This window comes from Felis catus, chromosome B1 (assembly GCF_018350175.1).
Source record: "Felis catus isolate Fca126 chromosome B1, F.catus_Fca126_mat1.0, whole genome shotgun sequence".
Taxonomy (NCBI): Eukaryota; Metazoa; Chordata; class Mammalia; order Carnivora; family Felidae; genus Felis; species Felis catus.
Window position 1 is genome coordinate 73,748,028 of NC_058371.1, and position 16,943 is coordinate 73,764,970.

A 16,943-nucleotide genomic window follows, 5' to 3' on the forward strand; every position below is an offset into this window, starting at 1 on the left:
TTGGGGAGGGCAGATGGCTGACTTAGAGGAATCCAGATGAATTCGAGGACATCCTGGACTGGAGAGAAAAATGGCCTTTGCCACATGAAGACAGGCCAAGAGTTAGGCAGGAAGGCAACATGTCTAAATGCGCTCATTATCTTTATACCCAGAAATCTCCTGCTCTTTGAGTATTCCCATTCTCAGCACCCTCTGTCCAAATGCCAGGCAGGATCCTAGAGGATCAGTAAGTCTTATAGATTCTGTTAACTACATCTCCTGGCTCCATCCACATCTCTCCATCTCCTTTCCATCCCACCCTGACACACACTCACACACACCACCAAGGCCATTGCTGTCTTTCACTGGAACTATAGCAATAGCTTTCTGACTGGTCCCCGGGTCCTGAATCATAGTTGAGCCCTCCTGTCCACCCTTGAATCCAAAAGGCAAATTCCCACTGTACCTAACCTACTAGTTTTGGAACTGGGGCCAACTTCTGCACCTCTCGTGCTTCAATGTTCTCATGTAAAATGGAGCTAATAACACCACCCACCTTGTGACCTTGTTGTGAAAACTGAATGCGTTACCACAGAGCACAGTACTTGGAACAGGAAACACAACTAATTGTCCTGCATGTTTGTGTCTACACTCTGCTAGGTGGCAGGACCACCATGGCAGAGATGTGTCCAGCAGCCTCCACGGGTACCTCCGTGTAGGTGTTGAAAACTATGAGCCATCACAAACTGGAATGGAGTAAGCCATATTTTGTAAGTCAGACTGCCTACTTACCTGTTCCCTTTTTGTCTATTGCCCTCCATTAACACCAGTGCATTCCTAAAAGCTTCCCCAAATGTTCCAGCCTTTTCTGGGCCGTAAGTGCAGGCTCAGGCCTACTGCTGAGGTCAAGGAGAACACACCCCTGAAGGTGGGGGGGGGACAAAGGCAAGCTGGGAATGATTTCCCAGGGGGAAATGCACCCCGGCCTAGAGGCTCCATCTTCTCTTTTCCCGCCCCCCCCCCCCCGCCATCATCTTTGGAGGTGCTAGGTGTGACTTCACCAGGGACCTGTCCAAATTATTAAAACTGCAGATAAGAGGAAAGAAGGGGCTATGGGCCCTGGGACAGGAACGCCACTGGAGATGCAACAGAGATTGAGGAGTCTCGGGAACACATAGGGTGTAGCTGGCTCCTGGTCTCCCAGGATTTGGACAGCCACCTGAACTCCCGCCTTCGGGTGAAGGCTTCTGAGGTAAGGGGCGGAGGAGAAAACGACCCCTCGCTCCCTCTCTCACCTCCATTTCTCACTCTCCGTACGCCCCACATCTCTTCCTACCTACTTCCGAGCCGGCCTCCAGTCCTGCGTCCTGGTGATAAAACCGCCGGACCCTATCCAGCCCACAGGGCCGGGTGCAGGATGTTGTACGAGCCGCGATGGTGAACCACTGCGTGTCTGCAGAGGGGAAGATCCCCAAAGGGTCTCCTCAGCGAGGAGGAGGGTGGGACGCGGGCGCAGGGCGGAGGGGAGGCGCACGGCCCGGGGCGGGGCCGCCGCAGGCTCAGATGGCACCCGGCGCTCGCGCCGGAAAGGGCGTCCCCCAGCGGGAGACCCTCCCCGGCCCGCGGAGCGCTGGAGCCGCCGCGGCGGAGGCATGGCCGCGGGGGGCGCGGGGGCCGCGGGGGCCGCGGTGCGCGAGGCGGCGCCGGGGCTGGAGGCGCCTCCCCAGCACGAGCAGGTACCGGGCGCCGGGCGCAGGCGGGGGCACACGGGGCCAGGGTGCCTAGGCTCACGCGGGGGCTGGGTGGCCGCACGGACTGGTCTCCGAGTCCCCCGCCGCGGCACGGATGACCTTTCTGGAAGGTGCTCGTGGCGTCGCCTCTCCCTACCCCACCCCACGGGAGCCGAACTCCTCTCCATTTCTCTCTCCCTCTCCCGCTCCTCTCCCTTCTCATCCCCTACTCCTTATTTTCCCCTCCCTTACCCCGCCTCCCCCACTCCGTCTCCTCCAGAATGAGCTTTATCCGACTCATCCCTGTCCATTCCCTGCTTTCAGTACTGGTTGCCCCTCTCTCCTTCCAGCTCCCCGACAGAAGCCCCAGGGCCCAGGTGAAGGAAGAGGACAGCCGAAGGGTGCTGGGTGTACATCAGGCTTGACTGTATGGTTCTCAAACTGCAGCGAGCATCAGAATCACTCTGAAAGCTAGGTAAAAAGCAGATGGTTGGACTCTGCCCCCAGGGTTTTTAATTCTGGACCTCTGGGATAATGCCTCATCATTTTGCAAGTCAGACCAATTCCCAGGAGGTGCTGATGCTCAAGCTTTGAGAATCTGTAGGCTAGCTATCCCCTCTAGGTTTCCCATGGTGATTTCAAAGCCCGTCATTACTATTTTTCATTTATAGATGATTCTTAGGCCATGATCACATAGCAGGAACTGTGCTCCTCCTGGGATACGGGGGATACAGTTAGAGGTAGACCTTTCCTCTGGGAACTCATATCCCAATATAACAAGGACAAAATAACTCATAGAGGGTAGGAAGAAATTACTGTCCCCAAAGAAATTACTGTTCAAGTGAAGTTTTGTAGGATTTCTAGGAAGCGAGGAATTGCTTCTGGTAGGGAGGGTGGGCAAGGCTGACTGGGCAGATGGGGGTGGCTGGGCTTTTGAGCTGGGCCTCAGGGGGATGGGTGAGATTCCATGTGGCCATGAGAGGAAATGAGAATTCTCCATGCAGGAAATGGGAATACCAAATTACTTGGAGGTGAAAAAAATTGGGGGGTGGGGGGTGGGAAATGACCATGGAGAAAGGTGGGGGTGAGAGTGGATATTCACTATGACCCTGGCAGAAATCCAGGGTTCATGAAGGCTTGTAGGAAGAGAAAGCTGGGTTATGGCAAGTTTTGTATCATGCTATGCATTGGAGATTTATTCTCTAACATGGGGAAGCTATAAGGGAACTCCATGACTTACTTGCTGGTTTCAAACCCAGATCAGATCGTTCACAGAGCGTTATGGATGAAGAAGTCTGCGTGCTGGGAAGGGCAGAAGACTGGCAGAGTCACTTCTGCAGCTGATGTTTGCTCTCCCGTAAGGGTGCCATAGCTGCCTTGCCCACTGCCCTCAGGAGGTGTGGTCCCCTGTTAACTCTGTCCTGGGAGCAACTCAGAGCTTGTCCCTTAATCCCACCTTGTTCTGCTTTGCTGGCTACTCTATTTCCAGAACAAAGCACAGAGTCTGGCAAATGGCAGGGCCTCGGGAAATGTTTATTGGACAAATAAGTGAATAAATAATAAACATATAACCTCATGATCTGGGACTCTAGTCTGCCCAGCTCCCTGTGTACCTCTTTGTGCCAAACACCCCCTCCCTATTCCCCATCCTGCTTCTCCCTGTGGCCTAGAAAGCCAGCTACACCCTATGTGCTCCTGAGACTCCTCAAAGTTAGGGTGCAAGAGAGTAGACAGCATGGACTCAGCAGTTCTCTTTCCTGCTTGTCTGAGGCCTGCTTTGCAGGCTTTGATTTCCCCAGAGGACCCATCTCTGCCTCAACACTGTTCTCTACCTTGGAGTAGGCCAGACACAGCCCCTCCCTACCGCTCCATCCCTGGAAGCTTTGTCCTTGCCCAGTGATATGGGTTCCATATCACTGAACACAGCTCTCCAAGCCTAACATCCTTAGCTCCTGCTCACATACGTCCCAGGGATAGCAGTAGTTTGAGTTTACTCTTCTGGTTTTGCCACCATTTTAGCGATATTTCTCTAACAGATGGATTTTTGTGAAGAGTTGAAAGTGGGGAAACTAATTTGGAGGCAGCAGCTGAGGTAAGAAATGATGAGGGCTGGCACTAAGAGGGAGGCAGTTTTTTCAAATACAGTTAGCCCTTTAACAGCACAGGATTGAACTGCACAGATCCACTTACACACAGATTATTTACAGTGCAGTACTCCAAATGCATTTTTCCTCACGATTTTCTTAATAACATGTTTTTCTCTACCTTACTTTCTTGTGAGAATACAGTATACAATACATATAACATCCAGAATATGTGTTGATCGGCTGTTTATGTTATTGCTAAGGCTTCTAGTCAACAGTAGGCTATTAGTAGTAAAGTCCCAGGGAGTCAAAAGTTTGACACAGATTTTTGACTGTGGGGGGATTGGTGCTCCTTACCCCTGCATTGTTCAAAAGTCAACTGTGTATTGATTGACTGTGCGATGTTACCAGACAGGGAGTATTCAGTGGTGGAGTAAGACAAGTAATAAATCACCGATGACCATGCCATGGGGTAACAATGTTCGGTGGACAATGGACCCACTGGGGAGGCCTAACCCAAAAGGCTCTTGGAGGAAGCAGAGTCCAGGGCATCCCCAAAGGGGGTTTGAAAAGCAAAAAAATAAATAAATAAAAATAGGTGGAGGAAAAGCATTCAGGGGACAGAAAAGTTCTGCTTGGCTGGAGCAGAGGCTGTGCAGGGGCAGTGGAAAGAAAAGAAGCTGGAAAGGGCCACAGGAGCTGTGTTAGTGACAAGGGCAGCCACTTGTGTTTTGAGCAGGGGAACAAATGTGATCATTGGATCACCCTCACTGTTTGAAGGGAGAAAAGGAGTGGAGGTAGGAGCCCCCCTGGAAGAAGAGAACCCTCTGCGCACCAGGTTGGATCCGTCCTCAGGCCCAGGGAGGCCTTGCCAACCAGTCTAACGAGTAACAGCCTCTCCCCATGCTGGTTATTCTTTATCACATATTCTGTTTAGCTTCTTCATAGAATTTACCACATTAGGTCATTGTTTCCTTTACTTGTTTATTGTCCACACTTTCTCTAGAGCACAAGGCCCAATTCATGAGGACAGGAAACTTGTATGTCTTATTCACCTTTATGGTATGGCAGCTCTTACCCCAGTGCCTGGTACCCAGGATGTAATCAATAGATGTTTGTTGAATGAAGGAATAATGGTAGGCGTAGAGGCCATTGAGGTGGAAAGAAGTGGTTCGCCAAGTGTTTGGGTAAGGTCTGCAGGAGGGTACTGGGTTGGAAGTGGAGGATTAAGGTCAAGAATGGCATCCCATATTTCTGTTTTGAACAACTGGTTAGGTGGGACGTAGGGCTACTGAGTGAGAGGGGGGCACTGGGATGGAACCAGGTTGGAGGGAAATTACTATGCTCAGTTTGGGGCAGCTTGAGCTTGTGTGTCTGAGGGACATCCAAGTGGAGATACGTAGAAGGCATTTGGATACAAGAATCTGAAGCTCAGAAGGGAGTTAAAGGGGAAGAGAGGTAAACAGGAATGTCCTGCAGGGAAAAAAGACTTGGCAATTGATAGACAAGGAGGGAGGGGAAAGGAGAAGCAGAATCAAAATGACATCTTCACTTCTTTTTTAAGTGACATATATTCAGGGACACATGGGTGGCTCAGTCGGTTAAGCATCCGACTTCGGCTCAGGTCATTATCTCTGGAGTCGTGGGTTCAAGACCTGTGTTGGGCTCTATGCTGACAACTTGGAGCCTGGAGCCTGCTTTGGGTTCTGTGTCTCCCTCCCTCTCTTTGCCACTCCCCTGCTTGTGCTCTCTCTCTCTCAAAAATAAACATCAAAAAAAAAAATTTTAAATGACATATGTTCATGCAGAATATATTCAATATGGACAAATATAAAAAAGGAGTAAATATTCCAATACACACCAGCACCCATGGATCATTCGTGTTAGCATTTTGGTGACTGCTCTGGATATCTCTTTCTTCTGGATGTTTCTTTATTCTATGTAACTGTATATTTACATTAATAGGCTTATATTTTATACAACTGTTTTCAAAGCATGCTTTTTCTCTTAAAATATGTCATGGAAATATTTCTATGTCAATAAATATGGATCTGCATGATCATTTTAAAGAGCCAATTGATTTCCTTTGTTATAGATATATCATAACTCATTAACCAATCCCCCATGAGTTGACACATAGATTGTTGCCAATTTCTCAATATTATAAATAAAACTATGTAAACACCTGTGTCATCTTTCCCTGTGTATTTGTCTCTTCATTTTGTGAGAGATTATTCTTACACTATTCTACATAGAATAAACAAACACTTTAGATTTTGACATGCTTTGCCAAATTTCTTTCTGGAGAAACTGTTTTAATGTACACAACACACCTGAAGGGCATGAGAAGGCCAGTTTTCCTTATCAGCACTAGTTAACATATAGTGCAGTAGTGGTAGAATTTAGTTATTCATCACTTACATATAACACCCAATGGTCATCCCAACAAGTGCCCTCCTTAATGCCCATCACCCATTTAAGCCCATCCCCCCACTCACTTCCCCTCCAGCAACCCTGTTCGTTCTCTATATTAAGAGTCTCTTATGGTTTGCCTCTGTCTGTTTTCATCTTATTTTATTTTTCCTTCCCTTCCCCTATGTTCATCTGTTTTGTTTCTTAAGTCCCACATTTGAGTGAAATCATATGATATTTGTTTTTCTCTGACTAACTTATGTCACTTAGCATCATACACTCTAGTTCATCCACGTGGTTGCAAATGGCAAGATTTCATTCTTTTTCATCACCAAGGGATATTCCATTGTATACATATACCACATCTTTTTCCATTCATCAGTCAATGGACATTTGGGCTCTTTCCATAATTTGGCAATTGTTAATAGCGCTGCTATAAACATCGGGGTGCATATGCCCCTTCAAATCAGCATTTTTGTATCCTTTGGATAAATAGTAGTACAATTGTTGGGTCATAGGGTAGCTCTATTTTTAACTTTTAGAGGAACCTCCATACTGTTTTCCAGAGTGGTTGCACCAGTTTGCATTTCCACCAACAGTGCCAAAGGGTTCCCCTTTCTCTGCATCTTCGCCAACATCTGTTGTTGCCTGAGTTGTTAATTTTAGCCGTTCTGACGTGTGCGAGGTGGTATTTCATTGTGGTTTTTTTTTTTTTTTTTTTGTATTTCCGTGATGATAAGTGATGTTGAGCATCTTTTCATGTGACTATTAGCCAGCTAGATGTTTTCTTTGAAAAAGTGTCTATTCATGTCTTCCCATTTTTTCACTGGATTATTTGTTTTTTGGGTGTTGAGTTTGGTAAGTTCTCTATAGATTTTGGATACTAACCTTTTATGAGATATGTCATTTGCAAATATCTTCTCCCATTCTGTTGGTTGCCTTTTAGTTTTGTTGATTGTTTCCTTCACTGTGCAGAAGCTTTTTATCTTGATAAGGTCCCAGTAGTTCATTTTTACTTTTGTCTCCCTTGCCTCCAAAGGCATGTCTAGTAAGAAGTTGCCGCAGCCAAGGTCAAAGAAGTTGCTGCCTGTGTTCTCCTCTAGGATTTTGATGGTTTCCTGTCTTACATTAAGGTCTTTCATCCATTTTGAATTTATTGTATAGTGTAAGAAAAAATGAATCTTTTGCATGTTGCTGTCCAGTTTTCCCAGAACCATTTGCTGAAGAGACTATCTTTTTTCCATTGGATGTTCTTTCCTGCTTTGTCAAAGATTAGTTGGCCATATAGTTGTGGGTCCATTTCTGAGTTCTCATTTCTGTTCCATTGATCTATGTGTTTGTTCTTGTGCCAGTACCATACCATCTTGATGATTACAGCTTTGTAATATAGCTTGAAGTCCGGGATTGTGATTGCTTCCAGCTTTGGTTTTCTTTTTCAACATTACTTTGGCTATTCAAAGTCTTTTCTGGTTCCATACAAATTTTAGAGTACTTTTTTCTACCTCTATAAAGAATGATGGTGTTATTTTGATAGGGATTGCGTTGAATGTGTAGATTGCTTTGGGTGGTATGGACATTTTAACAGTGTTTGTTCTTGGGACACCTACCTGTATGGCTCAGTCAGTTAGGCGTCCGACTCTTGATTTTGGCTCAGGTCATGATCTCACAGTCGTGGGATTGAGCCCTGTGTCTGGCTCTGCGCTGAGCATGGAGCCTGCTTAAGATTCACTCCCTCTCTCTCTCTGTGCCCCTCCCCCCATAAATAAGTAAATATTTTTTAAAAAAAGTTTCTTCCTCCCATCCGTGAGCATGAAATGTTTTTTCATTTTTTTGTGTCTTCTTCAATTTCTTTCATAAGCTTTCTATAGTTTTTAGCATACAGATCGTTTACCTCTTTGGTTGGGTTTATTTCTAGGTATCATATGGTTTTTGGTACAGTTATAAATGGATCAATCCCTTGATTTCTCTTTCTGCTGCTTCATTATTGGTATATAGAAATGCAACAGATTTCTAGACGTTGATTTTACATACTGTGACTTTGCTGAATTCATGGATCAATTCTAGCAATTTTTTGGTGGTCTTTTGGGTTTTCCACATAGAGTAGTGTATCATCTCCACTAGGAAAAATCAGCCTGAGAAGCAGAGCAGCAGGTCTCTCCCCCAGAAGACAAGCACAGATCTCTTCCACCCACTTAGTATATGGATCATTTTGTGCTGCAAAGTTTCAGTTCTGTGGGAAACTGGATTGAGCTTCATTTGGGTTTCTTTTTGTTTGTTCATTTGTTTATTCATTTTCTTTGCTTCTGTTTTTGTTTATGTTGGTTTTTTTTCTTTATTTTCTTTTTTTTTCTTAAATACAGAAAGAGCAAATTTTTAATTTTATTCTTTTATTTTATTCTATTTAATTATTTAATTTTTTTTTTAAACGATTCTCAGTTTTATCAACGTTTATTTATTTTTGGGACACAGAGACACAGAGCATGAACGGGGGAGGGGCAGAGAGAGAGAGAGACACAGAATCGGAAACAGGCTCCAGGCTCTGAGCCATCAGCCCAGAGCCTGACGCGGGGCTCGAACTCACGGACCGCGAGATCGTGACCTGGCTGAAGTTGGACGCTTAACCGACTGTGCCACCCAGGCGCCCCTTAATTTTTTTAATTTTTAATTTCTTCTTTTAATTTTTTTTCTTTTCTCTTTTTTCTCTCTTCTATCAAGCTTCTCTTAACTATCAAACCAAAACATAGTGAGGATCTAGCTTCCTTTATTTAATGTTTGTTTTCTTTTTTATTTTTATTTTATTTCATTATTTTTTCTTCCTCCAAAATTACAAGACAGAGGAATTCACCCCAAAAGAAAGAACAGGAAGAAATGATGGCAAGGGATTTAATCAACACAGATATAATTAAGATGTCTCAACTAGAATTTAAAGCCACGATTATAAGAATTCTAACTGGGGTTGAAAAAAGCATAGAAGACACCAGAGAGTCCTTTTCTGCAGAGATAAAAGAACTAAAATCTAGTCAGGCTGAAATTAAAAATGCTATAACCAAGATGCAATCTCAAATGGATGCCATGATGGTGAGGATGAATGAAGCAGAGCAGCAAATCAGTGATATAGAAGATAAAATTATGGAAAATAATGAAGCTGAAAAGAAGAGAGAAACAAAGGCAAAAGATCAGGATACAAGATGTAGGGAACTCAGCAACTTAATTAAGAGGAATAACATTTGTATCATCAGAGTTCCTTGTCATACTTTTAAGTGAAAACTATCTTATGGAAATGTTTTCTTTTTCATGTTAATTTTTATTAAAATTCTGTATATCCACAATTTAAAGAGTCAAAGAGTTCTACAAGACTTAAGTGGGACCCCATCACCACTCCATCTTCCCCATTCTTGATTTTCACTCCCCAGAGGCAACAACTTTCAGCTGTTCTCAGAAACCAATGGTGGACTCTCCTGGCAGGTGGTAGGCAGGAGCTCAGCAACAAGCAGTAATGTCCTCATGCTCCTGGAAGATCCCAGTGCTCAGAGGGCCTTATTCTCCCCAACCCCAGGGATGCTGCTTCTTGCCCTCAGCCCTGCAATGGGGGGATAGCCAGAAGCAGGAGAGTGCAAGGGCCACCTCCCAACCCACCCCATGTGTCCCAACCCCCAACCCCCAGCCCATAGGCACCCAGGGTCCTCTGCCCACAGTAATAAAGTGATTGTGCCCCATTGACTCCCTGTTGGCCCCAGATGTGGGGTGAAGCGTTGTGGGAGAGAGAGGCACAGTAAATGGACACATCCAGGGCTGGAGTGAATGCACAAGCACTGTGCCTTTTCCCCCTACTGTCTCTGCCTGCCCCAGCCCAGCCCCAAGCCAGATACCTCACTTTGCCTAAGAGAAGATGGGGCTGGGGAAACCCTGGGGTCTAAAGATTCAACTAGCCCTCTCAGTGGACCTCCTGAGGCTCTCCAGTTGTTTTGACCACCATTTGAATATCAGGGACCACCTGATGGGATCACCCAGAAGCAGGGAACCATAGAGAAGCTGCCAGCATCACCTGCTACTTCACCCATTTCCTCTTTCCTGGCATTATCCTCCTTCCTGGCATTATCTGGCAAGTCCTGGCATTGTGCAAATGCTGCCTAAGCCTGTACTTAGCTGTGTTATTCTCTCTTCTAAGGGAGCCCCTCAATCTTGTGGCAGAAGCACAGATTTTATTATGAAACCTGTTTACCCCAAGTCAGAGAAATCCTAGATTGAATGGATGGCATTATTTTTTTATTCCATGTGTCAGATTTGCTGGTGCCATTTGAATAAAACATATAGAAAAAACACCTACTTAATATCAGATTTGTGTAACAAATGTCTTATTTGCATTCCCTTCTTTGCTGTCATTGGGGATTTTAGCTTTTAACATATAGGACTAGGGATTAAGCTGTCTGTGCTCTCCATGAAAGTTTAAGATTATGTCGTTCCAAGGATTGCCTTAAAGGTTTCAAATGACCAAATGTAATAGATTAGTAGTGATCAAGGGAAGGCAGCATGTGCCTACAATCTGTAGGTCATTCGAAAACACTTCCTGGTCTCTGTGTTCTCAAGCTCAGTCTGCAAGGGCAAGGCCAGATTACCCTCTTCCCTGGGGCCAGGCTTTAAATTAAATTAACAGGAGGACACAAAAGATGCCCCAAACAAGTCGAGCCTCTGGTCAGCTCGGTCTCTAAAACCTTGAACTTGGTGATATTTACTCATTGGCATCATTTAAGACACCAGCAACAGGATTTACATATCATATCCCAAAAGCCAAGGGGACACTGCTTATTGGGAGGCCACTGTCTGCAACCTCGACTGAATTGCCAAATAAACTACAGGAATGGAGGCTCATCTGATTCTCTGAGAGGAGCAGAATCAAATATTTATTAACAGTAACTTAATTACTCTTTTGGTGTGTGTGTGTGTGTCTTAGTTCAGTAAGCAAATATTCTATTAGGGTTTTCATCCTAAGTTATTGTAGTACTAGGAAACATCACTGTTTTTCATGGCTTGAGTTTCCCATGTAATGCTGTAAAATACAAGCTGAAAAAATGAAGAAGTTTTGAGAAGGGCTCTTTTTGTTTTTTTCAGATCTCTCACACAAAGCTTTCTGCGGATGATGAATGGAAGTAAGTGATTAGAATTTTTTTAATTGTTTAAACTTACATTTTAACTAAAAATTACATTTCCACCTTAAGAGTTTGAGAAATCAAACAAAGCCATCATTTATTTGTAAATTTCTCGGGGCACAGAAGGTGGGTTAGTTTAGCATGCATGCACAAAGACAGGATAAACCAAACCGCAAGGATTTCATCTGTTTCCTACAGTGTGATTCATGCAGTCCCACAAAGCTGGGTTTATATGTCCTTCAAAATAGGACAGTGTCAAGTTAGTATTTATTTTAGGCACAAGATACATCTGGTTTTCTTTATATGCTATTTCTCCTGTGTTCTGGTACTTACTATGGGGCCAGTAGGGCCCTGTGGGCACCAAAAAAAATGAAAAAGGAAAAGTTCCTCCTTTTTTGCATTATGGTAATCAATTATGAATGTATTCCTAATCAAAATAGGAAATACTTATTACATTTGCATACTACTTGATACCTTCAAAGTACATCCACATAGGTTATTTTGAGATGTTTTCATTATCTATAATGATATAATGAGTGTTTTCATTATATATAATTATATATATAATAGATGAATGTCACAAAGCATATTTTGTTTTATATCCATGCAAGTCTTATTTTAGGCTGATGATAAATTCACTCTACTATCTACATGGCCTAAGTTGAAAGTCTTTTCATTAAATAGAATATTAAATAGTTATTTTGCTGTTGTGCCTGTAAAAACTATAAGTTCTTGTACCCCTTTATTTTTCTTCACTTCCCATTTCTTCAGAGGAGCAAGTGTATTTTTTAATGAGCTTCTGGAAATCATTTGTGTTTCTTAAGTTCGCTTCCAACACAAAGACTATTAACAATGTAATTTTATTCAGGTTGTTTACCTGATAGGGACTTCATCTTCTTCATTTGATGAGTGTAGGGGTTTCAGTACGTCTAATGTACCTTCCAGCATTAACGTTCTAAGATTCCATCTCAAAGAGGCTGACCTCAGGCAAGATTTACTAGGCTCTACAGGATCATTTCTACACGTTCTCCAGCAGGGGGCACCCTCAGTGCCCTTTTCTGAGGCACCTAGTACTTCTCTACTCGTTAGAGTAGCTGTAGAAGTTATGGTAAAGGGGCTCCTGGATGGCTCATTCCCATAAGGTTAAGCGTCCAACTCTTGATTTGGGCTCAGGTCATGATCTCATGTTTCCTGTGAGTTCAAGCCCTGCATCAGGCTCTCTGCTGGCAGTATAGCCTGCTTGGGATTCTTTCTCTCTGCCCCTCCCCTGCTCTCTCTCTCTCAATATAAATAAATATTTAAAAATTTTAAAAAATAAATTATTAGTAAAGGGGGAAGAACCCAACCCACATACCCAAGGGGTGCCTTTTAAAGGCTACAATCTTATGGCACAGAGTATTACCCTGCAGTGTTTGTGGGGTTTTCTTTAAGTTTATTCATTTATTTTGAGAGAGCATGAGTGTGTGGGGGCGGGGGGGGGGGGGGGAGAGAAAGAGAGAGAATCCCAAGCAGGCTCCACACTGTCAGCACAGAGCCTGACTCGGGGTTCAAACTCACAAAACTGTGAGATCACGACCTGAGCCGAAATCAAGAAAGAGACGCTTAACGGAGCCACCCAGACACAGCTCTGCAGTGTTTTCTGATGTGCACACTAAATTCACACCATATCTTGTCATAAGTGGAAAAAAACTTCAAGAGATTTTGTGACTCATGGTGCCCCACTAGGGATGAAAGATAATGCTAACCACTATTTATAAAGTACTTGATTGGCAACATTCATAATTTTCCCTGTTGCCCTAATCTTGACCCTGGACTGCTCTCTCTTCCTCTAGCCCAGTGATTCTCAATCTTGGCTGCATCTTAAAATCACATTGGGAACTTGAACTACCATAACAAGTACCACAGACCAGGTGGTTTAAACAGAAATTTACTTCCTCACAGTTCTGGGGGCAAGAAGTCCCAGATCAAGGTGTCAGCACATTTGGGTTCTCCTGACACTTCTCCTTGGCTTGCAGATGGCCACCTTCTCACTGCATCTTCATATAGTTTTCCCTCTGTGTGAGTTTATAACCGGATCTCCTTCTAAGGACACCAGTCAGATTGGATTAGGGCCCACCCAGTGACAGCATTTAACCTTATTCCTTAAAGTTCCTATCTCCAAATACAGTCACCTTCTAAGGTAACTGGTGGGGAAGGGGGGTAGGACTTTAACATATGAATGTGGGGAAGCCCACAGTTCAGCCCATAGCACACAGAAATGGTCATTTAATTGATCTGGCCACAGCTTGGACATTGAGACTTTTAAAACTCCCCAGTGATTTCCAATTTACAGCAACATCAAGATCCATTGCTCTAAGCTTTCTTTGAAGCCACTTCTGCTATAGGAAGTTAAACCAGATGACATACTGTTATAGTGTTTTCTCTACCGTTATGCAAAACCAAGAGTCCAACTAAAAACTGAAACATTCAGCCATCATCTAAATATGCCCGCCTAAGGTAATACTTAGGCTTCCTCTTTCTCCTTATAATGAAAAAAAAAAAAAAAAATTATACGGCTCACTCAGGAGTTTTCTGGAGGCCTTTGGATAACATTCTCTCCATTAGCACCATCTGCAGGATATCCTTTTACTTCAAAATATTAAAAATTACTTGAAATTACCATATTTTACTACTTTGACTTTCGAAAATGGAAATTTCATATTATTTAATCTAATATAATAATCTATAGATTATATGTTATATAATATATTACATAGTTTATTATAATCTAATAATAATTATTATTCCTTATTTAAGAACAAATAAAATAACATGGGGTTTGCAGTTCGAGAATAATCTTGTGAAGTACCGAGGGGCCATTATTTTAAGTTTGCAAGGAGGCAACTGAGCTGCAGAGAGGATGAGTCACTTTCACAAGTCTGTGTGGCGATGGGACTGGTATGCAGGTCTGTCCAGAGCCCATCAGTGATTTTTTCAGCCCCATCCCTTAACCTGAAAGGACAAAGCTGAGGCCAAAACCACACAGGCAAGCTAAGGGCTGAGAGGAATCGGTATCCCTGATGAACTCAGGTTCCTCCTCTCCATTGCCCCCTCCTCAAGCCTGGGAGAAAAGGAAAAATTTTAAAAAATTGTTTTTAATTAAAAAAAACAACCAGGAAAACTATAATCAAAGCTTAAAACCCCCTACATTTGAAACCTCCAATTGCTTTCTATGAGCCCAAACTTTTTTTTTTTTTTCCTAAATATACTGTGCAAGGGTTGAGGCCTTTTTCAGATGACCTCATTTGCTGGTTCCAGCCTGCAGCAGGAAAGGATGTACAAGATGCACCGGGGCCATGAGTCCATGCACGTGGAGATGATCTTGATCTTCCTCTGCGCACTGGTCATCGCCCAGATAGTGCTGGTACAGTGGAGACAGAGGCATGGCCGGTCCTACAATGTGAGTTGCCCCAGGGGGACTTCTGGAATCCTGTTCTTCCTGCCACATCCCTCCCTTGAAGGAAATGCTTTGGTTTCAGTCAATGGTTCTCAACGAGGTGCAGTTTTGCCCCCAGGCGATACTTGGCAACACCTGGAAACATTTTTGATTGTCACGCCTTAGTGGGAAGGGAGAGGAGGATGGGAATTACTTGTGGCTTGTAGTGGGTAGAGGCCACGGAGGCCACTAAACGTGCACAGGACAACTCTTCGTGATAAAATGTCAATAGTAACAAGACCAAGAATCCCTGGTTTAAGTAAACCAATTTTCCTTTAGCAATAGCAACTTCTGCCAATGCCCTAGGAAAAGGAGGATTAAGAATAGCAGAAACAGAAGATTGAGGCTAACTTTGAGCAATAAACTCTCTTGGCATTGATAATTTGCATATCTAATTGCACTGACCTCATCAGTAGAGTTTGATCCCATTTTCATACACCAATCCCAATCGAGCAAAGTCCCCTGGAACTTTGCCATCTCATGGGCTCAGAATCGTAGCTCAGGCCATGTTGGACCTGAGACTTTCCTACTGCAATGTTTAAGAGCAGTGGTTCTCAAATTTTAAGGTGCATCAGAATCACCTGGAGAGGTGAATCAGTTTGTTAATCAGATTTCTTGGTCCCACCCCCAAAGTCCTGGATTGAATAGGGGCCCAAGAATTTGCATGTCTAACAAGTTCTCCGGTGGTGCTGATGCTACTGGTCTGAGACCACATTTGAGAACCAGTCATTTAGATTTGAGTATGTTGCACAGGAAGAAAGTCCTCAATTAACACTACATGGTTCTGGGTCTTGGACTTGTCATTGTATAAGAAGACTTATCTGTGATGTATGAAATGCTGGCTTAGACCAGTATTTTATTGTATTTCATTTTTAACTATCACAAAAATTATTCCCTTTTGAATTCTGCATACTGTTTAAGTTTAAACAATTTGAACATTTTATTTAGAAAGGGACATCCTTTTTTTTTTTTTTTTTTAAGCAAACACATTTGCTGCCATGCCAGTGCTGTCTTGTCAATTAAAATAAACATCCCCTGGGGCGCCTGGGTGTTTCAGTCAGTTAAATGTCCGACTTTGGCTCAGGTCATGATCTAGAGGTTCAGGAGTTCAAGCCCCTCCTCAGGCTCTCTGCTGTCAGCGCAAAGCCCGCTTCAGATCCTCTGTCCCCGCTCTCTCTGTCCCTCCCCCACTCTCTCTCTCTTTCTCTCCCCTCTCTCTCTCAAAAATAAACATTTAAAAAAAATTTTAATAAACATCCTCTATATTACACTTGAACAAATTATTTTTAAAAGAAAAAGACTAGAATAAAATTTCATTAGTTATTCACTTATACAAAAGAAAACCTCCATAATATATGTTAACAATGGTTTTCTTATCTGCAAAATGGAAATAACCCAATATACAGAATCTCTGGAGTCCTTAAGTAAGAAGAAACCTGAATTCTTAAGGAAACCATTCATAGCCCTGTTCCATAATTCCTTTGTAACTGATAATTATCTCTGGATTAGATATTTTAAAACATGTCCAGTTTCCATGGCAACATAAGTACAGATTTTGCATAGAAAACCCCCTGCCCTTGAAAGGAAATGCCTTATGAGCCACCTGACCTGCATTATACCCCACTACTCCAACACCATTTTTATTTGATGACTTTCGAGGCGGCTTATCCCAAAAAAGACTATGTCCTTGTCTTGTATTTGAAGAAATTGCCCCTTTGTCAACTCTCTGAAGATGTGTATCACCATCAGTCAATGTGGAGCTCACACAATGGCTCTACCTAGCCACAGATATACCTGCCCATGGATCAGAGGCCACTTGAAGGACTTGTTGCCATTGGAGGTTCTAACCCTTAATGAATCAGGCTACACTGGTCCCAGGCAGACATCCTTGAGCTCAACAACTGTTGGTTAGCTGGAGGGTTCTTCCCAAATTGTTTCTTATTGCTCACTACATAAGCTGTGCTGCCTGGAATAACTTCCAGGCTTGTTACTTTCACTTGCACCCCATCCTTCACCAACAACTGGACTCCCTTAGTCACCCCACTTCTCCCCAAAGTTGCTGTTTCTGTGTTCTTCTATCACACAGGTCCTCTATTTTATGGCTACCAAGAGGGGT

The 16,943-nt window shown here is 43.5% G+C and overlaps 1 protein-coding gene across 3 annotated transcripts in view; it reads left to right on the forward strand.

The window, feature by feature from the left end:
• The first annotated feature begins 1,524 nt into the window (after positions 1–1,524).
• RNF175 (ring finger protein 175) overlaps positions 1,525–16,943 on the forward strand; it is a 48,177-nt gene continuing 32,758 nt past the window's right edge. For 2 of the 3 annotated variants that reach the window (XM_045055760.1, XM_045055761.1), the window contains exons 1-3: positions 1,525–1,715; positions 11,315–11,352; positions 14,650–14,791. In XM_045055760.1, coding sequence (XP_044911695.1) covers positions 1,632–1,715; positions 11,315–11,352; positions 14,650–14,791 — 264 coding nt within the window. In that variant the 5' untranslated portion in view covers positions 1,525–1,631. Of the gene's footprint in view, positions 1,716–11,314; positions 11,353–14,608; positions 14,792–16,943 lie in introns of those variants that run through there. The other variant, XM_019828822.2, reaches the window with a different exon arrangement.